The sequence below is a fragment of the Danio rerio genome, chromosome 3, assembly GCF_052040795.2.
Source record: "Danio rerio strain M-AB ecotype USA chromosome 3, GRCz13ab, whole genome shotgun sequence".
Taxonomy (NCBI): domain Eukaryota; kingdom Metazoa; phylum Chordata; class Actinopteri; order Cypriniformes; family Danionidae; genus Danio; species Danio rerio.
The window spans coordinates 62,525,001-62,552,500 of NC_141023.1; the positions used below are offsets into that span (position 1 = coordinate 62,525,001).

A 27,500-nucleotide genomic window follows, 5' to 3' on the forward strand; every position below is an offset into this window, starting at 1 on the left:
AAACCTCTTAAAGAAAATGACAAGAGAAGTAGCTCTTCACAAAAAGTCACAACTTTATTGCACCAGTATATCTATATTTATGTATTTGCAATACTGAATGACTTCTCTTCAGAAAAGGCATTAGGTACAGAACCATCGACTCAAACATGACAAAAGACACGCTTGTGTTCGTCAGCATTCAGTCTCTGAAATAACCTACAGTATCTCCAGTGAGTCTCTAAGAGGAAACAGACATCCTACAGAACGCAAGTGTTGAACGTGCGTATGTGTGTCCAGTCCTGAACAAGACCTCAGAGCAGTCTTTCAACACACACACACACACACCTACTGGTTAATAAAATTCCTCGTTTACATTTCCACAAACCTTAAATACATTAGGCTTCACTTTAGCGATGTGCATTTAATAAGTAGAATTTGCAATATGTTCTATTCGCTTCTTTAAAAATTAAACCAAGGCAACTTCTCTAAAATCCGAAACAAATTCATGACAGGGGGAATCACGGAGAGCACAAGGTCGACTGTACAATGTCCTAAACTTCATCATTGCTTTCCTCCTGTGGTGGATTACTAGCATGTACATCGATGTAGAAAAGCACGGTGAACGGACGCGGACGACGGGGTGTTTTACAGCTCACGCGGAGGACGTTTGGACCAGCGTTCGAAGAGTTTCTCCCAGGACTGACCATCCTCAGGATTGACTGCAGTTGCATAGAGAGTAGAATAAGAGATGCAGGATGGGGGGGGGGGGGGGAGCGCTAACTCAAACAAGCAGATCCAGAGTCTAATTATTAGCCGTTTCAGCCCTCCTGGCGAAAACACAGTGGTTTGTGTTAAGGCCCGTGTTTGTTTGTTTGTTTATCTCGGATGGATGAAATGTATTGCATTGTCGTATGCAGCGTTTTTGTGCATAAGAGACACGTCGTCAGACTGGAAATGGTCACAAGAGAGTCACTTTTTAATCACTGCAAATGTGGATTTGATGAGGGAAAGAAGTATGACCTTGATGTATTGTAATGCAGAACGCCACGTCTGAGGAATATTAAAGATAATTGATTTTTGATAATTAATAAAGAGGACTTCTTCCTCCAGAAATCATGAAAAACACGTCTTATAATATAGGGAACTGGCTTGGATAATGATTGGATAAGGGGAGATAATATGTGAATTACACTTTAAACCATTAGCAGGTGGCAGCTTCAGTTTCCCGTGTTTACAATGAGAAACGGGAAGTCTGGATCATTGGCCATTTCATCTCGAACAGTCCTTTAAAAGCAGTCCGGTTTAACATTTGTTTCTATAGGCTCGTGAAAGGTGAACAGGGTGATGACTCACATTTACTATGACCCCTAAGATCATAAGGGCACCGTTAGTGGAATATATTGTGGATTTCGGACGGCCTGAAGAGAGAGAGAGCCTCAGCCTCATCGCTTTATTTCACAGTACTGCTGCATTCTGGGTAACTTGTGTTCTTCGGGAGAATCCGAGACAGATCTGACTGCTTCTGATCCAATAAGGCAACTGGTCTGGTCACGGCACGCGCTTGGGACCCGCATCTCAAAACTGAAAAATAAAACAACAACTGATGGTTATTAACTTGCAGGAAGTTTCAAATACTCCTAGTGCACACTAATGGTCTATTTGGAGTGTGTTCAGTTTGGTTTGTACGGTTCAGAGAAAGAAATGATATACTTGGTTCTGGTTAGCATTTACGCTTTTATTTTTAAGGTTTAATCTAGATATTTAAAAAAATAAAAATGTATGAATGAATAAATAAAATATACAAATAATACTAATAATAATAATAATAAATATAAATAAACAAATAAAAATGTATGAATAATCAAAATAAATTAATCATAATAATAAATAAAAATGTGAATAAATCTAAATAAACAAATACATATAAATGAAAACATAATTATAAATATAGAAATAAATAAAAATAATAAATAAATGAAACAATACACAAATAAAAAGTAAATAAATGTAAATAAAACAAAATACATATAAATGAATAAAAATATAAATGCAAACATATAAAAATAAATAAATAGTAAATGCATATAGATAAAAACAAAAACAAATAAACAAAAAAATAAATATAAATAAATAAAACAAACAAATATAAATGAATGAATATAAAACATTAAAACAAATATAAATAGATAAAAAACAAAAAACAAATAAGAAAAAATGTAAATACATATAAATAAATAAGTAAAAATAAATAATAAATAAACAAAAACAACAAATAAAAAAACACATATAAATAAAAAAATAATATAATATTATAAATGAAAAACAAAAACAAATTCATACATAATGAATAATAATAAATAAATATAATTAAGCAAATAAAAATAATTATAAATAAAAATTAATTAAAAAATACTAACAAAAATGTTAATACATATAAATAAAAAATAAAAATACAAATATATGAAAATAAACAAATAATAATAGTAATAACAAATATAAATAAATAAAAATTATATTAATATTAACAAATGAAAATAAAAGTAATAAAAAAACAATTAATAAATAATAAAAATATATATATATAAATAAAATAAATACAAATGAATAAAAATAAAATAAATACATTTAAAAACAATTACAAAAATATAAGTTAAATAAAAATATATATAAAAAAAAGATTTTTCTTGAGGAGACTGAAACATTGGAATCGGGATCAGACATGTTTTTGTAAATAAGATGAGACTGGGCATCATTCAATAGTTTTAGGTCATTTTCATAAACCTCAAAGGTTGACTACTGTATATTCAAGTAATACAGTTAATTCAAACAGTCTAAAGCAGGGGTCACCAATCTCGGTCCTGGAGGGCCGGTGTCCCTGCAGGATTTAACTCCAACTTGCCTCAACACACCTGCCTGGATGTTTCAAGTATACCTAGTGAGACCTTGATTAGCTTGTTCAGGTGTGTTTGATTAGGGTTGGAGCTAAAATCTCCAGGACACCGGCCCTCCAGGAACAAGTTTGATGACCACTGGTCAAAAGCATCAAAGTTAAGTCTTAGAAATTAGAAATTACAACATGCATTTAAAACCAATAATAGTAGAAAAGTCTTGTAAACTGGCCAAAAAAATGTCTTTATAGTTTAAAGCGGGGGAAAATGAAGAGAATAAAGTGAGGCACCGTTGAGTGTCGATAGCCCAGACTGCACCGTCTGCCTCCCGTCACAGACCACATGTTACGATGTTCCTGGATCTTCTGGAAGACGTTTCCGTTCCACCTCCTGTCCTTTCGGTACTTTTTAATTTTCTTCACCTATTCGAATGAGGCAAATAAAACAACTTGTTCAATACACTTCACATGTAATACTTAATAGAACACATATACATAAACTCTACTGTCATATATGTCATGTGCAGAGTTTGTTATTTGAAACAAGCACAAGTTCTTTGTATGAAAAAGCATCTTCTATGTACATAAATTCAGTTTGCAAATGTCAATTTCCTGCAGAATCTGAAATGGGATGTTGCGTTTTTGATCCAAATACAACATTTCAGACCATGTGTTCTGTGATAAAACTACGACTAGCAATATGTCTGTAAACTGTCTGCAGTGGACTATTAGTCTGAGATCTGCTTTAAATGACTCTTCAGTATTAGGCACAGAACATATGAGATGTCATATTTTTAATCCTCACCTTTCCGCTGTCAAACTCACTATCCCACTCATCAATGACAGTCAGGTTTTTAGCGTAGCGTGAATCCTGAACGGCGTCTCTGCTGATGAGTGACGGATCGCCTTCCCAACTGAGAACTGATGGATGAAATGAATTAAATCAGTCAACAATTCAGCTCAGCGAACCAAATCAAGTATTCAGATGAGAACTTCAGGAGATCTTAAACAGGGTTCTTAAACCGTTTCCAACTTCAAATTCCAGCACTTTCCAAGCACTTTAAAGGTGCATTTGTATGCTTTTTCAGCACCTAACAACCACGGTTAACCATGTTTATATATGTTGTATGTACTCAATCACATTTGAATCCATTGTGCTATTTTAAAAAACACAATATGACATTTCACCTTAAATTGTTGAATACTTTAGAGCATAGATTTATTTGGATAGTTCACCCAAAAATAATTTTGTTTGAGCTCATTTTTGAGATATCAACTTTAGGTAGAAAGAGACCAAAGTCAGATTTTGTTTGGGTGTAGTCCCAAACTTTCATGACCAGTTGTTCATGATATTTCGAGTGCATTGCTATTTTTTTTACAGTATTTATTAAATATATATATATATATATATATTGAATTGGCGTTTCAGATGCATTCAAGTTGCATTCTGGGTGAATTTCTCCTAAATACGTATAAAGCTAATAATGCCAAAACAGTTTAACAGCTAAACAACTTAAAACTGTATTTTTTACATACCCAATATTTGCAGTCTTTGAATTCAGAACCAAAAAATCTAAAGTTTGAAAATATGTCTATAAAAATTTGACTTAAATTTCAGATGTTTAATAATCAAGTTAAGAGTTTCAAATTTGGTTAAGCATTTTAATAGCATATAATCAGTTTTATTAGCTTACAGGTGTTAATAATTGAATTTAACACAATTCAAATTCAGATTGTTTTGGCATATTATTGGCTCCATAAATACATGCATGCGGTGAACGTTTTGCAATAAAAACTAGACGCATGAAAACTATTCATGCATTCGCACATATGCTCTCAAATATATTTAGAGGTCACAGATGAAATTGTGCGCATATGCAACCAAAAGTCACAATTTCGAGCCCAGCAATTTCAAATTCAAGCAGGTACAAGCACTTTGTCCAAAATCCACTAACAAAACACTATATTAAAAATCAAGCATTTTCCAGGATTTCCAGCACCCGTAAGAACCCTGTTAAAGGAGTTTTTGGAGATTTTTTTTATATGTTACATACAGCTAAAAATGGTAATAAGTGTAAACATGTTTTAACCTCTCAAGGCACAAGATGTTTTTTACATGCATTTTTTATTTCTCTTTGCTATTTAGACTTATTGTAATCTAATTAGAATAAAAACTTAAGTATCATATTTTGATATGATGCATTTCAGAAAAAAATGATGTCCATATATGTGGACTTGTGGTCCGAATTTAAATAAAACACTTTTTCCAGACTGTTTATGCATATATAACATATACAATTTTTTGAACATGTTTTGACCATCAGAGAGTGAAACCTATTTTTTTTTTGCCCATTTTGGATAGTTAAAAATAGTATTTGGGACATTTCATATGCTGCAAAACAGTTGCAGGATGACACTGCATGTCTGTAACAAAATATAAAACATTCAAAGTATTTTAAATAGCCACTTAAGACCTAAAATGTGCTGTTTACGTATGTGACCACTAAGCCCTAGGAGGTTAAATGTTCTAAGGCAGTTCTAAGGCAGTTTTGTGGAATAATTACCATCTGGATCCATGCGGCATTTCAAATACATGTAGTTTAAAAATGCAGTACATGTAAGAGTGACATCCGGTGGTAGAATAAGGTATTGCACTTCAAATTCAAAACACTTTTTCACTGTGCCCCTCCTCTGAAATACAGGGTGCCAGATTGACGACAGCAACAGAATCAAGCCTGACTATCAGGAAAAGGACAAAAACAAATGAAAAACACATTGATTGAAAGCTCACCCTCAGTTCCATAGGCTTTATCAGAGGAGTTCTTGAGGAGCTCCTGAACCACATCACAGCTTTTCTTGCCGTCCCAGCAAACAGGAACAGCGCAGGACTTTTTGCCAGACATGTCCTCTGCTTCGTTATGATTCTGGCTGCTCTTGAATCCATCTTGAACCTGACTGTCCCAAACAATCACTGGAGCTGAAACAGAAAACCAGAGAAAGGACTCATTTGAGGTCTTAAGAAATAAAACCTTAATATTTGGGGCTTTTTTTACTCAAAGGTGAGATTTAAACAACGTCTTGCCATCAACAGTTGACTACTCAGTGTCATAATTAGTCGTTCACTGAATTTAACTGATCTGGTCACAGCTGCTGATTAATTCAGAATTAAAAAAAGTAACTGTCTTAATGAAAGAATAAAGACAACGTTGTGGCAATACAGGAAACTTGTATGCCATCAACTTGTCTCTTCATGGCTTTTATTAATAATTTCATTCAAACAAAGCATTAAATAATCTCAATTCTGCTGTAAAATGTTTACAAATCAGCACTTGCTGAGATAATCCATCCACCTCAGGTTTTTTTTGTTGTTTTTTTTTCTCTTTTTCTGGCTCTCGGCGAAGGCGTTCACACTTTTTCCCTCTCCATCCCATATCTCTCCTTGCTGGCTTCTCTTGTCTTCGTCTTATTCGCTCTCCGTGCCCTGCTATCCAAACGAATAAGGAATTATGGATTTGATCAACTAGTCTCTGAATGCGATTGGCACCATCTTCTCGACGAGAAGTTTGGGCTCGGTAGAGCCCACTTGTCCTGCGCGGACGTTTGCAGCTGGATACGTGATGGACGGGTGGGAGAAGTGGCGCCTCCTGTGCCTGGCTGCCCTGTCTCTGGAGGATATTGAAGATATTTACCTATTCCGAACTTTGATATCAGGGTTTCCGCTGATGGGTTTATGCGGGGCCATGGGGTATCGACGATTGATGAAAGCGGTCTGTGCTGCTCAAAACCCCACCGGGCTGGCCGGCTTGATTGAAATGCATATGGGTAGGGTCGCAAATGCTCAGACTATGGTCCTAGACCGCAAATTGGAAAACATTGGGGTGAAAGTAGTGTCTCTGCATCAAGATTTGGCCAGATCGGGAGACGAGTGAAAGACATTAAATATCTTTGAAATTGGCAGACATTGACCTTAAGTTGAATAACTTTTATTCTCTTTCGGCTTCCCTGTGTTTTTCTGCCAGACGGCCTCGGCAGGAGAAAAACAACTTCTCCCGGATAGCAAGATAAGGAGACGCTCTGAAATTCCTGCTCCATGTTAAGGACACCTGTTGGACTTTACTAGCTTACACACATACACAGCTAAAGATAGACAATCACCACCTAGCCCTGATCCCACGCCTTCCTGTGCTTTCACCCACTGGAGGGGGTAGACAGGTGGCTGCAGGACCAGATGGCTGCCCGCCCTTATCGGATTATATCTACACCCCCTGTTCCCATCAACTGTGGCAGTGTTGTGTCTTGTCTTTGTGTTTCTGTGCTGATTGCCAGGCTTTTTTTCTCCCTGTTCTCACCCTGCCCTAATTCAAGGGCAAGGTAAGAGGGAAATTTTTGTGCCTCCCTCTCCTGAAATGTATCTCCTTCCTTTTCTAAATGCTACCTCCTGTGACCTGTCTTCCCCTGAAAATTGTGATGTTTGTGTACGGGTGGAGGGAGGGGGGGGGGTGGGGGTTCAATTTCACAATTCGAAAGTGTATGTGACAAATAAAGGCCTGATTTGATATGTGGCATATCAAGATGCAGATTAGACAACATGATAATTGCACAGGTGTGCCTTAGGTGAACCACAGTAAAAGGTCAATCTAAAATGTAGTTTTACTGTGTTGGGAAGTGTTACACATCATCACCTCATGGAATCAATCAGGTTGTTAGGTTGTTAACTGTGGTCTGTGGAATGACGGTCCACTCCTCTTCAATGGTAGTGCAAAGTTGCTGGATATTGGCAGGAACCGGAACATACGCCTCACCGTACCCTTACCCCACTGCAACAATACGTTACAGCAACAAACCACTCAACCACACAATGCCACACACACCATCTGCCATCTACCCCACAGTAAAAACTGGGATTCATCCATGAAGAGACCACCTCTTCAAAAGTGTTTGGAGAGCATTGTGTGCATTTGCCGACTCAAGACTGTTAAGATGATGAACTACAGGCCTCCATGAGGACAACGAGCATGAAGACAAGCTTCCCTGAGACGGTTTTTACAGAAATTCTTTGGTTAAGCAAAATAATTATTGCAGCAGCTGTCTGGGATAGCTGGTCACAGACAATCTTGGAGGTAAAGATACTAAATGTGGAGGTCCTGGGCTGGTGTGGTTACACATGGTCTGCAGTTGTGAGGCCATCTTGATATGCCTCAACTGTGAGACGGATGGATTATCTCGGCAAGGAGGAGTGCTCACTAACACAGAATGACAAATGTGTGAACGATATTTGAAGGAAATTTGTCTTTTGTGTACATAGAAAAAAAGCTAATTCTAAAAAGAAATGTGATTTGTTTTAGTTTTAATTACTAAAAGATAAAAGGTCTAATGGACAGCAGCATGCATATTAACCTGCTTTCGATTTATCAGGTTTCCTCTTGTCCGCATTGCTCATCTCACTGGACTCAATTCCATTTGTCTCACAAAGATCTACGTGAAAACTTCCTCCATTGCTCTGCCTTTCATTCTCTTCTAGGAAATCTTTCTGTTTTCTCTTTTTCTTTTTCTTCTTGGTCTTTCGTAGTTCATCTGTCTTCTCATTAGCATCACCAATCTCTTTTACAACAGCGCTGCAAGAAAAAAAATAAGTTAATTGTCACATTTAAATCAATGATGTAACGATAACCACACTCATATTTAAGAACATTTTATATTAGACCACAGATGTATCAATCGCTGTCATTTCAAAAAGAGTTACTTTCTATTGCAGGATGCATTGTCATTTCTGACTTAGAACCTGAGAGAGAATGAGACGCTGCATGGGAAGTGGTATGTGGTGTGAACGTGTCTGTGTTTTCAAATGTAGCTTGAGAAATCATGACAAGGTAGCAATAAAACATGCCTGAACCAAGTAGAGTTAGCTTCTGAATAGCCTGAAGCTAGTCAATCACAGGCATGCAGAGAGTATGACATAATTGAAGCTTATCGTTCCATTTCAGAGAACCATATTTACATAAGCAACCTGAGACATCCTCATCTGAACCTTGAGAGTATGAGACCAGATTATTAGCTGTACACTTCGCTTTATAAGCAAAAGAGATGGCTTTGGCTATCCACTTTCTCATAGTTGTATGATGCAGGTAATTGCTGATTAAATGCTAAAACGGACAAACGGATCTTGTTTTACACCACAGGGACATTCCTAAGCCCCTTTGAAGAGGAACTTAATGACGCACACTTCTCTAGGATTCAGAAAATCTCACCAATTCAGGTGCAAAGTTCAAATAAGAGAGTCACCGCAATGCTTGGAGGGTCTCCCAGCCTTGTAAGAGAGAACACTGCCAAGTAAGATGGAGACTTTCTGACCTGCAGACCCAACCAAAGGAGCCCAGAAAAAAAGCTAAAAATAGTGGCTCCCAATAGGCTGATGCTGCGTTTACACCAGACGCGGCACTCGCGTCAAGCGTGAGTGATTTACATGTGAATTCAATGCAAACGCACGAAAAGACATCCTGCAGCGCGATACGCATGAATGACACGACGAGAATTGAGCAAATGGCGCGGGGCGAATTGAGTGTTTTGCGTGTTTGACACGCTTAACAAGCGTTTTGCGCGAATCTCTCGAGTTTGAAAATCTGAACTTCAGCGGACATTCGCGCCGCATTTACCAATCAGAAGCTTGCTCTTGTGGGGGTGTGATTGTGACGTAGAACCTGTTGATGGTGTCCCAGGGGAAATCCTCCAGGGGACACCGACAACAAGTCATCAAACTGGGCTTGTCTCAGTCAGAAGCACCGTTGAAAGCCTCCGTGATCCAGGTTCAGTTTCTGGAGGAGTTTATGAGCTTACAGAGCTGGATGCACCTCTGAAAGGATGCAGTGGACTCAGACATGACCCTAAACGTATCAACGCTGTTTTTCAGTCTCCATAAAGCAAATAAACACTGTTATTTTCTCAATAAAATCCATGTTAGCCATTAAGCTATGAAGCTAGTCACCGGGCAGACAGAAGCCCTGCCCATCACGCGAAACCGTGTCTGTTTTAAAGGGAATCTGACACGCGATTGAAGCGGATTTGACGCACGAATGAAGCGAGTAAACTCAAATGTTCACGCGGCTATTTACGCGGCTATCGCGAATAGCGCGATTTATCCGTGCGTACCGCGTCTGGTGTGAACACAGCATAATACTTAAGAGTGGAGTGTTAAAACCCTAGCAATGAACCAACTTGGCAGTTGGCTAGGTTGATGTTGTGCTCACTGTACCAAAAGGTTAACAATTACACTCATTACACCGGAGCAGATGCTATGGCATTCATGGAGGAGTTGATAGCTGGAGAAATTCCTGAAAGACCCCAGTGATAGACAAGTCTTGGAATTGATCACGTGGGCCAGGCTCAACACCCTACAGTGACCTACTCACACCTGCAGTTTTCCATGACGGACGTCATGTGTTCTCCAACAAAAGGAAGTTTAGGGGGAGGGGGGGGGGGGGTAGTGAAGCAGTTTAAAAGATATAACTTACCACTTCGATGATGTGGCTCCATTTCTGTGCTCCTCCAGTTGCTCAGCGAGTTTGTGCTTCTTTTTCTTCTTCTTCTTCAGGTCGTGGTGTTTCTCAGGCACAGACTGAGGTTTGTTCTGGTGAATCTCCTCCGCTTCAGAAAGCTTAAACTCATCTCCTTTGGCAGCAGAGCCGATGCTCCATGTTTCTCCAAGACACCAGTCCTCATCTTGATGGGGCTCAAGATGGGACTCCACGCTCTCTCTCTGTCCCTCAAGATCATCTGCCTCTGCCTCCCTTTTCCGTTTCTTCTTTTTCTTCTTCTTCTTCTGGTTTTCAGCTCTTGACTTTGGTTCTTCAGGGGCTGAAGCTGTAAGGTATTCCTGCTCCACTTCTGAATGTGATCTTTTTAGCTTCTTTTTCTTGTTTTTTACTACAGGACTGGCGAGAAGTGGTGTGGTTGAGGCTGACAAGTTCTGGCTCTGAATTGGTCTGGGTGAACTGTGTGGCTGATGGCCATTGGTCTGCGGAGAGAGAGCAGGAGCGAGTGGCTCCAGAGTGGAGGAGGGCCGTTTAAGGGGACTCAAATCTTTAGAAAGGTGAGCTGAAGGTGGAGACTGAAGGCTGAGCGAATGAGGTGAAAATCTAGGCCAAATACACAAACATTTACATTATTACAAGTTGAGATGTCAGAAGCGCTCTGATACCAACATAAATAGAATGAGAGAAGATGTAAAACAGGCCTCTCTAAAGTACTATCACTAGTAAATGGTTTGGAAAGTGCTTCAATTGTATTAGAAGTGTTGTCCCATGTGTCATTTAGTAAGAAGCATTAATGTTGCGTGTATGGGTTTGATATAGGAAAAGGTATAATGATATAACATTAAGGTATGATGACACATTTAATGACAAATGTTAAATATTCAACACTTCAAGCAACTAATTCTAGACATTCTAGTCCAGGGGTGTCCAAACTTGGCGCAGGAGGGCCGTTGTCCTACCGTTTTTAGCTCCAACTTGCCTCAACACACCTGCAAGAACGTTTCTAGAAAGCCTAGCAAGAGCTTGATTAGCTAGCCAGGTTGTGTCAGATTGGAGCTGGAACTAAACTTTTTAGGACACGGGCCCTCTAGGTCCGAGTTTGGACACTGTTCTAGACATTTATAAAATCATCTGTCACTACTTTCGTTTTTACAAGTCAATGGGAAAAATTGGTATGAAAATGAAAAGACAACCTACTTTTCGCGTGACAGCTGAGGGAATTTCGTAATTTGAACAAGGAGAGTTGGTTTCTTATCAAAAATAACAAAACACAAAGTTTCTTACGATTCATGTAAAGGAGTTGCACTATATAAGGTCTAGTAATGTTTTAATTATCTGAAACGGCACAGACTAACATATCAAGTTTGGGTTTTAGGAATCAAATTAAGTTCTGCACGATCATAGTTCAAATAAAATGGGCTTAATTTTTTCTGAACAGACTAAAAGTGAATTTGCACAAGACGTGTGGTTGAGCACTACAAGAAACTTGTGACTTTGCACTGAAGGTGTGCATCAGGACAGTACCTGTGGTGCGGGTGGAGCGAGGCTGGGCTGAGAAAGTGTGTGGGGTCACTGGACAGATGAAAAGATGAAGGGGGCCGAGCCTCAGTGCTGCTGCTCAGGCTCTGCCGGACACTGGCCTGCAGTTATTGACATAAATAAAAACTTTGTGGTCTAAAAAAAATTTTAAATTAAAAAAAAAAAACATAGCCATGAAACGTGACAATGACAAAGGGACCCATATGGGGAAGAAAATCAAGACCAAAGAAAATAAGAAAGGGAGAACAAAGAATAGGAATGGGGAAGGAAAAAAGAAAGTGTAGCAGAGAAGAATTAGAAGTTGTTAGAAATCAAAAAAGAAAAGAGAAAAGAAAGTCTTAAAAGGACAGCAGTGAAAACTGCAAACTGACAAAACAGACATGAGCTGAGAATTAAACGTAATATTAATACAGGATTATAACTGGCTGGCATTAGCAAAAACCTAGCGTTCCAGACGGAATTGCTCTTTAAATTAATCCCTGTTTGTCAAGGAGGAATGAAGTGGACATACATGGTAAAGCAAACACACAAACGATCTTGAAAGAGATAGCAGATGAACAGAGACAGCAGCAGTAGGACTGACCTTCTTGGCTGACAGGGCAAGCCGTTTGGCAGGCGGCGGCGACATGGTGCTGATAGGCTCTGATGTGACATTGGTGAGGGCCTGCGGTTTAAGTTTCTTCTGCTCCTCTGTGCTCTTGGCTGGAGATGCTGGACTGTTCACACTTGACGGATCTCCAGCGGGAGCACTCCTTGTACCAACAGACTCCTGAGAAAGAGATAAAACACCAGACCTTATGTACTGTCATTAAATGAATCAACATGTGCCATTGACATTTTCATACTTCATACATGGCACAGCAGGTATGGTTTGGTATGACTCCCTTTTAGAGGAAGAGGGGGATGGTTAAACTGTGTACAGTTCCAGTTTTTCTACAGTACCACCTTGAGTCAGGTTCTAAGCGAGAAGTACTGTTACCAAAATGTGATATGCAAATCCTGCATATACTGATTGGCCAGAGAAAAGTCAGGATCTGCAATCAATAGATTTGCTACACGAGACACCCAACCTACTAGATTTAAATAAACAATTAGCAAAGTGGAACAAAGCTGCATTGTGGTTTATAGACAAGGTACAACTGTTCCTCTCGTTGTGAAACGACAGTCTGAAGTTTTAGAATCTACAGACATGAGATGAAGTCCAGGGAAAGGTCTGTAGAGTTCCAAGACAACATTGTAACAAAGCAGAGATTTGGGGAGGGCCTACAGAATTACTCAATCATTGAAGGTCCCAATGAGCACATTAGCCTCCATCATCCACAAATGGAAGTATATTGGATCCATTAGGACTCTTTCTTAAGCGACTGCCGGGCAAACTGAGGGATCAGGAGAGAAGTGCCTTAATCATGGAGGACCCAAAAGCCACACTTCCACTGTCGGGTCAGTGCGAGCCAGGGCTTTTATCGGGCCAGTCCAGGCCAATCACCCGGGAGGTTGAGCAGTGAGGCCGAAATCAAATCGCGTTTCCACTGTCAGGCCAAGAATTTCCAGCATGGTATGTTGGATTGTGCGTAATGGGAAAGCTAGTGTAATGTGAGCGGCAGACCACCTTGCAAACTCTGCCTCTGCTTTCCCTCTGCCTCGAAGCCTTAGATGGCTTTCCTTTCCCCGAAGTGTTCGCCGGGCTGAAAAAGGCCAGCCGATGGCCCTGATCGATTTTTCAATCGAAATCGATCGAAATTTATGCTCAATTTCGATTATCGAATCAAAAAAAAGATTCATCGATGCTGCCACGCCCCCATGACACGTCAGCTTGGCTTGCCAAGCGGGAAAAAAAAACAGGCTTGTTGAAGTGCTTGTTAAACTGCAGATACAGGAGACCCGTCGACAGAACTTAAACCCTCTCCTCTTTCAATGAAGTCGCCGGTGTTTAAGCATTTTGGATTTCCAGTGAGTTGTGTTGACAGTGTTCGTGTTGTCGACAAAAAAAACACAGTTTTGCAAGCTCTGCTATGTACATATTACGTACGGTTCGTCCGATAGACAACACCGGCATCGCGATCCTCCGCCCGCCCCAGTTGCAAATCCGCTCGCGAAAAGTACACACTCAGGCCCTGTTTACACTGTCTTTGTTTTTAAATGGCATTTTAGAACGACAACCATTTGACATCCACAGTGGCGTGTAGCATTTCTGAGCAGCCCTCTTTCCTCTCTACCTCTGAAAATGCACATCACGTGACCACACAGACACAGACGCACACACAGCCATGCGCTCGAGACAGCAGGTCCAGGCAGTCAGAGGACTGCTTCAATCTTTCACTCACTTGTACTTAGTCATTTTAGCGAACACCTCAGATGCTGTTGGCTGGTTCCTGTTGGTTGTGCGTCTTTTTTACCGACGCCATTATAACGACACAGATCACTGCCTATTCACGAGTCCCGCAGAAAAAGTGATTGACAGGTGGTAATTATGTGTGTATCTTGCCTTTATTCATTTACTGTACGATTTGTTTATGGGTAAAACAAAGACCATGCAGGTCAGGTAGTTTAAACGGTAGGCTACAAATAATTAACGGGTCATTAATTAATTATTCATAATCGAAAATCGAATCGAATCGTGCCTTTAGAATCGAAAATGTAATCGAATCGAGGATTTGGAGGATCGTGACACCCTTACTCTTTAGCAAAGGCACATGATGCATACCTGGAACTTGACCAAAATGCACCTGAAAGACTCTAACTGTAAAAAAAATCCAATCCTCTGGTCTGATGAAACAAAGATTAAACTCTGTCTGGAGGAGGATATTAGGCACTGCTCATCACTTTGCCAAACCCCAAAGTGATCATGGGAGACTCATCAGGATGAGATGCATCATAAACAGAGATTCTTGAAGAAAACCCAGAGTACTCAGGACCACAGCTAACCTTTCAGGATTGTCTGAGGAATGTCTACTGGATTACTACATAAATGTGCTGGTGTGGTTTTTGTACATTTTTAAAGAAAATAATAATTTTTATTCCTTTTGAAATACGGAAATATAATGTTGAAATAAACATTTTTTAAATTCTGGTCAAACAAAGCTTAACGTTTTCTTGCGACAATCATTAACAAACTAATAAGAACAGGATCTGCTGCATGTCCACCACATGTAGAAAGAGTGAGTGGTGGCACTTGCTCTATTTTAACACTATCTACATTTGAAAATTAACTTGAGGACACAAAAGACATGATACCTAAGAGGCCCATGCAATTTTTAGCCATTCTTCTCCGTACAACAGTTGAAACAAGCTTCATTAGGGTGAACCAAACCAAACTGTACCATACCACTTAGTGAAAAACCACACATCAAACAACACACACACACACACTTGAGTGTCTGGGGACTCACTCTGGACTCGGAGGAGGAGGAGGTGTCTGCTGAGGAGGAGTCGGACAGAGATTTGAGTGAGGTAGATGACGGCAGTTGTTTGCTGTTGGTTTTGTGGAGGCCGCTGGATGGAGCAGGAGTGCTGCTGCGGGAGTGAGGCTGAGCTGTGGGTTTCTTCACCTTCTTCAAGGGTTCCTCTATAAGCGAGGGTCCACTGGCCGGTTTGAGCAGGGCATGAGAGTTGCTTGTCCCATTAGACAGCTTCGGCGACTGGAGTCCCGAACAGTTCCTGGCAACAGGAACACCAAGACCTCCATCCACTGACTGGATCTTTCTCAGCTGAGCCGGATCTAGCTTCTGCAGAACAAACACCTTATTAGAAGGATTCTGTGCAGGTGATACTGTGTGGCAGGGACTGCTAGATGCAAACTCCTTTTTCTCGAGTTCACTTCATAAGTCTCTTACAAACATTAAAGGGCCATGAAACCCCCTCGTTTCAGCAGGGTGTTTTCACACCTCTACTTTGGAAAAAGTCAGAAAAGTGGGCGTGTCCAGCTCTTTTTAGGGGGGAGTGTCAGAGGAACTAAAGTGGGAGGGTGTGGGAGTGTCTATTTGGGCACGCGCGAGTTTCAGAGTCAAAATACACACACAGGAGAAAGTGATGGTGTTTAACCTACATGGACATCTGTAGTCGAATTATTTGCCAAATTATTAAATGTTGGACTTTAACTGCAGTTTGGCTCTTTGATTCAGGAAATTCATTCATGCCCCTCGCGACAAACAAGATATTTAATTCGAGGATCTGCTCTAAGCGTGTATTTTTCATGCAATGTTTGATACCGCACGGCGAATGAGAGAAAAAACCCTCCGCATTTCCCGGAAACTTAGATGCACTCGACGGGTAACGTCAGAAAGCCGCATGTGTTATTCCGGTCACAAAATGCGGTAAAAACCCTACACAAGGTTAAAGTTTGGTTGTGATGCTAACGTGTTTACACTCGGTGCAATAGTTAACTTAGTTCGATAAAAACAAACTGAATAAACAGAGTACCGGTCGCTCACTTACCAAATCTGTAGAGACAGGACAATCACCAGCAACTAGAGCCGCGTCTTTATGAAGAGAAGACTACAAGCGAATCTGGATCTCAGCGTTTGCAGATGAGAACAGCTCTCAGGTAAACAATAATCCTCCTTAGACACGTAAGTTATTGTTGTCGAGCGTCGCGTACACTGTTAATCCACACGTGACTCCAGATGAGCTCTCACAGAGAGAAAATGACAACAAAACTTAACTGCAGCAAACTATAAAAGCAACACTTCACGCTTGGTTTGCCAACACAACGTGGCGTCTCTGTCGTGTAAACACGGTGACAGTAATAAATATTAATGAAGTTGCACAATAGAGCGCGCTGATTGGTTTGAACCAAGCCTTAATCATGCATTAATGCATCACACTGTAAGACGTAATAAGACTCACTCTGGCACAGACGCCCAGTCTGCACGCTGGAATACAACGCTATTATGTCATGACCGTGACGCAGCTTCAAAAATTCGTTTCAAACCGGAAGTACGAATTTGTGCGAAATAACACAAAAACAACCAATTTACACTTTTTAGTGAAATATAGGTGTCCTAATAGTGTTTTTAGGGACACATATACGACTGTCAACAGCTCAAAAAACGTGTTTTGGTGTTTCGTGACCCTTTAAAATAAGTCGGTCCAATCAAACATTTTTGGAAAGTTTTAAAGACCTTTTACAAACCAAGAAATATATTGGATATAATATGTGGTGAAAGTCATCCAATGGATAATAGAATATTAAGGGGACAGTATATCATTGTGCTTCAATCTTATTCTCCATTATTCTTCAATTAAATTTTATTTAAAAAAATGTTAACTTTAGATCAGAAATTTAGTTAAACAAAATCAAAGTTTTTTTAATAAACTTAAGCAGTGGTCGTCAACCATCTGGCCGCGAACCAGTTGGACAAGAAATCCTTAATTTTTTTCTTCTGTAATAAATCGAACGATCTTTTATTTTGAAAACTCTTTTATTTAGAAAAATGACCGTATTCTCTTGCTTCTAGGTCACTTGAGTGCTCAAATTTAACAACAAGCAGCAAAATGAGTAAGTAACAGACGGTTTGCTAAGTTTCTTTGCTAAGGTGAATAGGCCCAGCAAAGTACCCGCGAACTGACAAGGAATGGATCTGCAACCCATTTGTCAACAAATCAGGTAAATCCACCCTGTCTGTGCAAGCAAATCAACTGCTGGAGTTAGCAAATAATGACAGCCTTTGGCAGGAGCTGTTAGCATATCGCGTCTTTTCTAGAAAATCGTGCAAGTTTGTTATTTCCAATGGAGACCTTTCAGGCGCAACCATTTGAATGAATGCCGCGAGCGCACTGCGAGTCATGTGGCAAGAACTACCCGATCAGCTTTATACTTTCTAGGGATATACACATTTCAGTAGACTAAGACCCCATTTATCCTAATATGTTTTAGTTTTAAAACGCATACGTTTTGCTACGGGTATGCCATTGGTCCACACTATGCCAAAGTTTAAGCTGTTTGAAAACGCTGGAGAGGCTGACACCTTTTTTCCACCTGACAACACATGATGCGTTTACACCAGTTGTGGATGAAGTGTCAAGCGCGAGTGATTTAAGCCAATGCAAAGATGCGAATTGACATCCTACAAATGATAGGTGCGAGTTGAGCTTTTAGCTCGTTTTACGCATGAAACACTCTAGTTGGAAAATCTGAACTTCAGCTGAATTCAGTTGACATTCGTGCCATGTCAACCAATCAGGAGCTTATTCTTGTAGGGGTTAGATTATGACGTAGCCCTTGCAGTTGGTGTCCTGAGAGGAAATCCTCCTGCCAACACTGGACAACCGCTGGAAGCACCGCTGAAAGCCTCCATAATCCAGGTTAAGTTTCTGAAGGAGTTGATAAACTACACAGCTGGTGCACCTCTGAAAGGATCTAGTGGACTCAGACATGGCACCGAACAAATCTACACTGTTTTTCAGTTTTCCTAAAGCACATTAACACAGCTTCTCTTTCAATAAAATCCATAATAATAATAATATTAATTATTTACATTTATATAGCACATTTCTGGGCACTCAAAGCGCTTTACACATAGAGGGAAATCTACTCATCCACCACCAGTGTGCAGCATCCACCTGGATGACGCGACGGCAACCACACACCAGCTAATTGGTGGAGCAGAGACAGAGTGATTACAGAGACCAGTAGGCAGATTTGGCCAGAATGCCGGGGTTAAACCCCTACTCTTTTTCGCAGGACATCCTGTGATTTTTAATGACCACAGATAGTCGGGACCTCGGTTAAACGTCTCATCCGAAAGATGATGCTAACTAAGCAGTATAGAGTTCCCATCACTATACTGGGGCATTAGAACCCACACATAATCGCAGGTTGGGCGCCCCCTGCTGGCCTCACTAACACCACTTCTGGCAGCAACCTAGCTTTCCCATATGGTCTCCCATCCATGTACTGACTGGGCGCAGTCCTGCTTGGCTTCAGTTAGAGTCAAAAAAAATTAGAGTCAACAGGCAGACAAAAGTCCAGCCCATGACACAAATCCACGTACATTGTGAAGTAAATTTGACATGCGAATGAAGTGGCTTTTCGAGCAAATTAGTTCTACCGGTTTGAAACTAATTTTTGAAGCTGCGTTACGCCGATTAGATCCTTGCGTGTATTCCAGTGTGGAGAGTGGACGTCTGTACCTGGGAGTACATCGTGACGTCTCTGAGTGTGCAGCATTAATTCATGAGAAAGACTTGGTTCAAACCAATCAGCGCGCTCTATTGTGCATGAGGTGCAACTTCATTAATATGCATAATAGCTTCCAAGACTGTTTTTACCGGTTACAGTGTTCAGATGGCAGAGAGACGCCACGTTGTGTTGCCAAAACAAGTGAACGAAGAAGAATTGTTTGGAGACACGGGTCGACACTATTGCGACGGGTTGATTAATGTGCTGCAACGAAGGTTTTTTTTTCATTTCCCGCTATGAGAATGCAGCTGGACTCACATGAGGACTACAGTGCATGCGACACGCGACAGAAATGCATGTCTAAGGAACTTTTTTACCAGAGAGCTTTTCTCATCTAGAATTGGTGAAATCCGGAGTGTAAACATGTAAACACCGCATCAATCAAATTATTAGAGTCGTGTAGGATTTTCACCTCATTTTGTGACAGGATAGACTAACCTTATACACACGGCCTTCTGACGATACCTACCGAGTGCATCTTAGTTACCGAGAAATGCAGAGTTTTTTTTTATCCCATTCGCCGTGCGAAATCAACCATTCTATTAAAACACTTCCAGCAGTTCCTCGTATGCAATATCTCATTTTTCACTTGGAATGCATGAAATGTTCTTGAATGATAGAGCCAAACTGCAGTTAAAGTCCACAAATTAATAGTTTGGCAAATAATTTGATTAATGATGTCCATGTAAACAGTCACTGTCCTTCTCCCCTGCATCTGTGTGTCGTTTTGCCTCAGTGAAAATCAGTGCGTCCAAACAGAAAACTCCCATTTTTATCCAAAACCTTACTTCTTTCCATCCCCCAACACTCCCACCTGAACAGAGCTGGACTCGCCCACTTTCTGGACCTTTTCCAAACTATAGGTGTAAAAACTCCCTGCTGAAACAGGGGGGTTTGTCTGCATGTCCAGATCATGTCAGACGTGCTTACCTTTGTGACCTGTGGTGAAGACAAAGGTCCATTAAGTGTGCTTTTCTTCAGCTGCTCCGGTGTCATGTTAGTTCTCCCAGAGTGCACCATGTTCTGCTTTGCATTTGAAGCATCTGTGTTTTTCTTTTCAGGAATCCTAACACAGAAAACACACGAGTGTGTGAATTTCTGTACTACATACGTGAACAGCAGGTTAAGAACTGTAAAAGGTACCTCAAATAGAAGAGCACATAGGCCTGCTGATTAAGCACAACCTTGATGTTACTGGAATGAACCATGGAGTCGTTCATCTGATACCACTGTCCATTACTGGCCTATCACAGGACACGTGAAGCGGAACGTTAAGTCAAATAAATTGAAAAAGCTTTACTATTAATTCTTGCAATACACCATTGAGCTTGGAAAATATTACAGAAATAAAAACCTCTTTTATAACATCTTTTATTTCAAGCCACTGTGTTGTGCTCACCTTGACGTAGCAGTAGTAATGCCCAGCATGGCAGCTGTACCCTGAATGCACGAGGACCGCGTACAGGCCGTACATCACCGGATCTCCACTGCTCTGTGACATGTACGGACGAATGTTCAGGAACTCCGGGTAGCCGACATCCTACCAGAAAACCAACAATCAGCAGCCAAATCACAGACTTAAAGTCCAGCCTTAAAGTGTACAGGCCGATACCTTGGTAATTTTCCCTCCACTGAAGTTGGCAAACCTTTTCAGCGACAGCGTGAGCACATTTGAGGTTCTGTGAACTGTGAAGCGCTTGGTCGCTGGAACTTTCTTCTTACATCTAGAGCAGGAAAATATAACTGATATAATACTGTGCTCTGGGATTTTCTGAGCAGTCGCTTACAGCAGGGTTTCCCAAACCGGTTCCTGAAGACACACCAACAGTACATATATTCAACCTCTTCCTAATCCAGGGGTCACCAATCTCAGTCCTGGAGGGCCGGTGTCCCTGCAAGGTGTAGCTCCAACTTGCCTCAACATACCTGCCTGGATGTTTACGTATGCCTAGTAAGACCTTGATTAGGTTTTTCAGGTGTGTTTGATAAGGGTTGGAGCTAAAATCTGCAGGACACTGGCCCTCCAGGAACAAGTTTGGTGACCACTATCCTAATCAAACAAACCTAAATCAACTCAGAACATTAGAAAGAGACTTCAAACCCTGAGGTTAATAGTTCAGATAAGGGAGACTGTTGGTGGTGTGCCTCCAGGAACGTGGTTGGGAAATACTGGCTTACAGGATTTAGTAGAGTACTGGCCTACATGAATGCGTTTTGCTGATATTGTGTGTATTCTACTCACTTGGCACACATGTAGGCGTTCTCTCCGCTTAAAACATCAGGCTTGACGAACAGCTCCAGAGCACGAACGATGTTGGCTGCTTGCTGTAAAAGAAAAAAAAAAAAAAGAGAGTGTTAAATGTTTTTCTCTGTGGGACAACAGACATTCATCATCCTGACATGGCTGAGTCACTGAATTCTGAATCTCACCCGAATCTCCAGAGCGATGTCCAGGTAGGGGTCATAGGTATCGGAAACGCTTTTACAAATAGAGCATTTCACTGCAAAAACAGAGAAAACACAATAACAATAAAATACTGCATCACACGCTACAGTTTAAAAGGTTTCAGGTCTGTAGAATTCTGCAGTAAACTGGCCAAAGATGGCAAGAAACATTTATTATATGACAAATGATTTCTATTTCATTGTAATACAGTTTCATTAACAAATATAGGTCAACACAACGGTTTTCAAAACTGACAACCATATATGTCTGATCACGTGACACTAAAGACTGAAGTCATCATCGTCATCATCATCATCTTCAGCTTAACCTCGCGAAAACAGAAATGCTTGAAGTTTCTGCCAACCCGACTCTACATCATAACTTTTCAATCCAGATGGACGGGGCAACAATTACTGCATCCAAAATGGAGAAATGCCTTGGAGTAACGATTGATGACCAACTAAACTTCTGACCACATTGCTAGAACTGCTCGATCTTGCAGATTCGCACTCTATAACATCAGAAAGGTCTGACCCTTCCTATCTGAACATGCAGCTCAAGTCCTTGTTCAAGCTCTTGTTCTCTCCAGACTGGACTATTGCAACTCTCTACTAGCCGGGCTTCCAGCTAATTCTATCAAGCCTCTTCAGATGCTTCAGAACGCAGCAGCACGAGTGGTCTTTAATGAACCTAAAAGAGCACGTCACTCCACTACTCATCCGTTTGCACTGGCTGCCAGTTGCTGCACGCATCAAATTAAAAGCTCTGATGTTTGCTTACAAAGTGACTTCTGGCTGCGCTCCTTTTCTGCTGTCACCTGCAGATTTATGTGCCCTCCAGAAACTTGCGTTCTGTGAATGAACGTCGCCTCGTGGTTCCATCCCAAAGAGGGAAGAAATCACTTTCCCGAACTCTCGCATTCAATCTGCCCAGTTGGTTGAATAAACTCCCTAAATGCATCAGAACGGCAGAGTCACTCGCTGTCTTCAAGAAACGACTAAAAGCTCAACTATTTAGTCTCCACTTCACTTCCTAACCTGCAATTCCCGCTCTGGCTCCACCGCTAACTGTACTACAAAAATATATATATATATAATAAATAAATATTTTTGTTTATTACTAATGGTTTTGCGTCTTACACTTTACATACCTGAAACTTGCCAACAGCACTTATTCATTGTTGCTCTTATAGTTGTGTAAATTGATCCTTATCCTCATCTGTAAGTCGCTTTGGATAAAAGCCTCTGCTAAATGACTAAATGTAAATGTAAGTAATGAAATCCATTAAAACCCATTTAGCTATCTGAAAAAAATAAACAAATTCATCCAAACAGCACGGGGAATACCTGAATATCTGATTATCCATTCACTTGATAATCTATCCAAATGTCTATTCTTCTAAGATTAACCAACATGTATCAGGATATCTATACCCATCTGCTTTTTATTTATCAGAAGCACTCTGCAATTCAATCCAAATATCTACAAAACCATTTGATTATCCATACAATAAATGATCCACCAAATATCTACCCATCTATCCAATTATCGATCAATCAACTTGATAAAATGACTATCTAATAATTTAAATACGCACATATTCGTCTTGCATATCAACATATCCATCCATCGATTATCCATATATCTGAAACCAAATATTTTCAGATTCATAACATTTTCTGCATATTTATCCATCCAATTACTCACGTCTGATAGTCTATCCCAGGGGTCACCAATCCTGGTCCTGGGGGGCCGGCGTCCCTGCAGGGCTTAGCTCCATCTTGCCTAAACACACCTGCCTGGATGTTTCAAGTATACCTAGTAAGACCTTGATTAGCTTGTTCAGGTGTGTTTGATTAGGGTTGGAGCTAAAATCTGCTGGACAACGGCCCTCCAAGAACAAGTTAGGTGACCACTGATCTTTCCAATCATCTATCCATCTAGCTAATTATTAAATATCTAGCTTTCAACTTGATTTCATGTAAGATATATCTAAATATCTATCCATTTGTGAAAAACAATTCATCCACCCATCTGAATACCTTTCTAAGTAATCCATCTATTGGATTATCTATTCGTTCATCCCATTATGCATCAATCTATCAAATTATCATCAGTTCAATCATCGAATGTCTTCTATCTATCCATCCTGGGTGGATAAAATAACTAGTATATATAATAAGCATGGCCAAAATCAACAATAAAACCAATAATAGACCCTTTTCACAAGCCTGTTATGATGCATTAAATGCTCATCAGTAGGGGTGTTGAAATTAATCGTTTCTTCGGTGCACTGCGATGCAGACGCGGACAATTCGGTATCGGTTTAGTAATAATCATTACCGGTTATTACTGACGTCATTTACCTCATATGCGTTCTGTCGCGAGGGAGGTGATCGAGAGTATTTACAGCGCTTTAACTACTTAAATCTCATAAACTGTGCACAATTTCACTGTGTGTGTTTGCTGGATCTGTCTTTCACTGACATACACAACAATAGCCCCTATTTCACTGAGATCGAGAGAATGAATGTAGCCAACTCCATTTCTCGCTCTCGCTCTCTCTCTCTTTCTTTACACACACACAGTGGCCCATTTGACCTGCTGGCGTGGCTTCTCTTCTCGCCTGTTTCACAGCGTTACTTTTGCATACAGAAACGAGCGAGTGTCTGCAGAGTTTTCTCCACCGTGTCTATCATACATCAGCTGTGAGATCGCCGCTGCCGCCTGCCGCTTATCAGTGTCACTTATCTGTGAAGAACGCAGTGCGCAAGAGCCAATCGCAACCGTTTTTTTTTTGAGGGTGTGACCAATCAAAGAGGTGTAAGAGAACTAGACAAGGATCAGAAATTGAGCTGGATGTTTATATTTGTTTATATTATTTGCTAAATGCTCGTTTTGTTTAAAGTTACAGTCTATATATCTGACTGTTTGTATTAAATGACTAAATTGTATTACAAATAGTATATAAATATAAATATATTCATACATTTTAATACAAGAAATGCTGCTGTGAAGAAAATATAAAACTGTGTATGGAAAGCATCGTCAATGCACCATGATGCAACGAAAAAACGAATTGAACCGAATCGATGGCATGATAATCGTAATCGAACCGTGAGACTAGTGTAGGTTCACAGCTCTACTCATCAGTATCCTAAATCCTTGAAAGTCTTTAATATTTAAATTTTTTTTAAAGTGTAAACATTTATATATGTATTATATCATCTTTGTTCAAATTCTAAAAACCAAATTACCGCTTGAGTGAGGCATTTGTAAAGCAGCATCTATGGGGCTGAGAGTAAATTTGACATTAATCTCTCCTCAGGCTGCTGTCATCAGTCTCAAATTACTTTTTTCCCTTTTTTAAAAGGCTTTATAACACCATCTAGAAGTTTTTCTTTTATTATTTCAGCAAATAAGATAGTAAAAAAAAATTGTTGTACTCTCCCATTCACTGCGCTCTTAATTTTCCCAACTATGAGGACTTCCGCTACTGAAAAAACGTAAATGTGAAAAGGGTCTATATAGCAAAGATACATATGATGTGTAACTCTTTTATAACATTCTTTAACTAAGTAACATCCTCATCTCGGAGCTCAGTACGTCACATTGACCTTACCTCTTGACCTCAAATATCCTCCAAATATCTGGTGGACTAGTGTGGTGGCCTGCGTCTGCCTGTCCAGCCTGTAAAAAAGAAGGTCATTATTGTTTCTCTAAAACACTAAAAGAAACTTATTGTTTATGAAGATAGTTCGTTTTGGCAGGGGCCTTACTTAGGATAACCATTCAAACAAGCTTTCTGCATGGCGTCAATAGTGTAGCGCAGAAACTCATGGGCGTCCTCTTGACTGCCAAATCGAAAATGCCGAGCGATCTCTAAAGGATTAGAAAAAAAAGGTCTGGTTAGGTCAGAGGATGAATAAGCAAATGAATAGGAAAAAAAGTGTTCTAGGAGAAAAGAAGAACTATGATTCAACACTTATGCCGGGTTCACACCAAACAAAGAATTAAGTATTTGTACGACTAAGTTACATACAAGGTCATTGAAAACACAAGAGAGTAACTTCCACCGGGTGATGCGAATTACGCAGAATGCGCAATGTGTTAGCTGTGAAAGATGAAATTAAGGCAAAGTTCACGTTCACAGAAGTTTAACTTGAAGAAAAAGGAAAATTTTGCCTGCCTTGATTAGGGTTAGGTACCGAAACCCGGTGCCACTGTGGCACCATTACCTAGGAAACCGGTATACACCAGACCGAATCAGCATATGAATTTCGGTGCAACTGGTGCTGCAACAAGGACATAAGATAGGTACGCATTGTGTCACACCATTACTAAACACTTTAAGGGACATGAACACCGCCAGCGATGTTATGGGTTTGATCTAAACTAAACTGACTACAGGAGAGATTTTGTTTTGGTTCTGTCGATGTAATTTCAAATAATAAAACCAAATTTAGCTGTCTTCAAGCTGTCTTTTTAGCTGATTTTAGTACTAATAAGTTGTTACCATCACAAGACCTAATACAGTATACTATACGACTTTATCACAAGGCCTACCACACTTACGCTGCAGTTTCTCTGCACATCGAAGAAGCCCGCGACTCCTGCTGCGGGATGGAAGTTTGACGTTTGGTTCTCCTGTGTCCCCCGTTCCTCTTGCTGTACCAATGCAGCAGCTGCTTCACGTAAAAGCTGACTAACAGTTTTTGCCATTTTACTTTGGTTATATTATATATACTAGCATCTCACGCGGTCTCATCCATCAAACCCGTGCTTCTGCTTTCGGGCTCTGTGAAAGCACTCAACGTCACTTGAATACGCCCCTCCCACTGATTACCATAGGCTTTGCATACAGCTTAAGGTTGAAAATGAAATCGAAAATGAAAACTAAAATGAAAAAGTGTCAATAAAAGGAAAGCCTAAATGTACATTTTAATTTGAATTGTGTCACTATTATAGTGTGAACATTAATACCACGCTTTGTAAAAATTGTGTTTGCATTTTATTTTTCAGTTTGGCATTTTTTATTTTAATACTGGCAGCCTTGACATGGAAATGCAGAGAAAATGAAATGTTAAATCAGCAACTTCATTTTAATTATCAATTTGACAGGGACGATGTGCTGTCAAAGTGAAAATGAAAATTAAATAATTTCATTTTGTTTTCAATTTTGGCAGATACTTTGCAAACAGTGTTTTAAAAATAAATTGTTAATCTGATTTTCATTTTAATTTCCAATGTTTATTTGATTTATTTAAAATTGGCAGGATTTACCTTCCATAGTGAGAGAGTCTGTCTTGACCGCCACCGCTGAAATCGAACCGCATTTGGCGGGTGTTAATGTTAAGCCCTGGATGCAAACGTTCTCTTTGCTTTTGGTGTGAACCCGGCATTAGTCACAGGGTACTGCTGCAGTCATCAGTAGGACCACACGGAATCTGCGCGTGCAGAAATCCACAGATTTCCTCAGATTTTTAGGCCATCATTAATTCTGTTTATTTACTTGAGTAAATGTGTGTAAATCTATATTTATTCAGTTTTTTTAATTAATTTCAGTAATATTATTTACTGATATGAAAATGTTCATCTGATTTATGTACAATGCAGTTTGTACAGTGATATCTTCTGTCTTTTAGTAGATATGTTATATGAGAAACTTGCTTTGTTTACCAAATAAAGTGAATCTAATTGGATTTTAATTTTAAACATTAAATAAGTGTTAAAAGCATAATATTTTTTATTGCACATATTAAGGTTTTAGATAAGGATGCTCCCAAAATCATTCCGCAGAAATCTGCAGATTTATACCAAAGTTCTCAGCAGAAATAGCTAAAAACGTCCGCAGATTCCTTCTGGCCCTAGTCATCAGACAAACATCCTGTAAATGGCAAATCTTCTCTTAGCTTCAAAAGATATTTGGTTGAGAAATGA

At 39.9% G+C, this 27,500-nt stretch overlaps 1 protein-coding gene across 5 annotated transcripts in view; it reads right to left on the bottom strand.

Moving 5' to 3' along the window:
• Positions 1–32: 32 nt before the first annotated feature.
• The window catches only part of usp36 (ubiquitin specific peptidase 36), a 45,838-nt gene continuing 18,370 nt past the window's right edge, over positions 33–27,500 (bottom strand). The window contains exons 5-22 of one of the 5 annotated variants that reach the window (XR_015479567.1): positions 25,340–25,442; positions 25,183–25,250; positions 21,545–21,615; positions 21,357–21,439; positions 20,727–20,838; positions 20,514–20,654; positions 20,258–20,358; positions 20,045–20,180; positions 15,324–15,659; positions 12,518–12,703; positions 11,920–12,035; positions 11,593–11,645; positions 10,375–10,998; positions 8,264–8,481; positions 5,658–5,843; positions 3,672–3,787; positions 3,158–3,289; positions 34–1,560 (exon numbers count right to left, since the gene is read on the bottom strand). Coding sequence is in view for 2 of the 5 variants with exons in the window: in NM_001305580.1 (NP_001292509.1) it covers positions 1,555–1,560; positions 3,158–3,287; positions 3,670–3,787; positions 5,658–5,843; positions 8,264–8,481; positions 10,375–10,998; positions 11,920–12,035; positions 12,518–12,703; positions 15,324–15,659; positions 20,045–20,180; positions 20,258–20,358; positions 20,514–20,654; positions 20,727–20,838; positions 21,357–21,439; positions 21,545–21,615; positions 25,183–25,250; positions 25,340–25,442 (2,735 nt within the window). In the remaining 3 variants the exon portion in view is untranslated. 5 annotated transcript variants of the gene reach the window in all.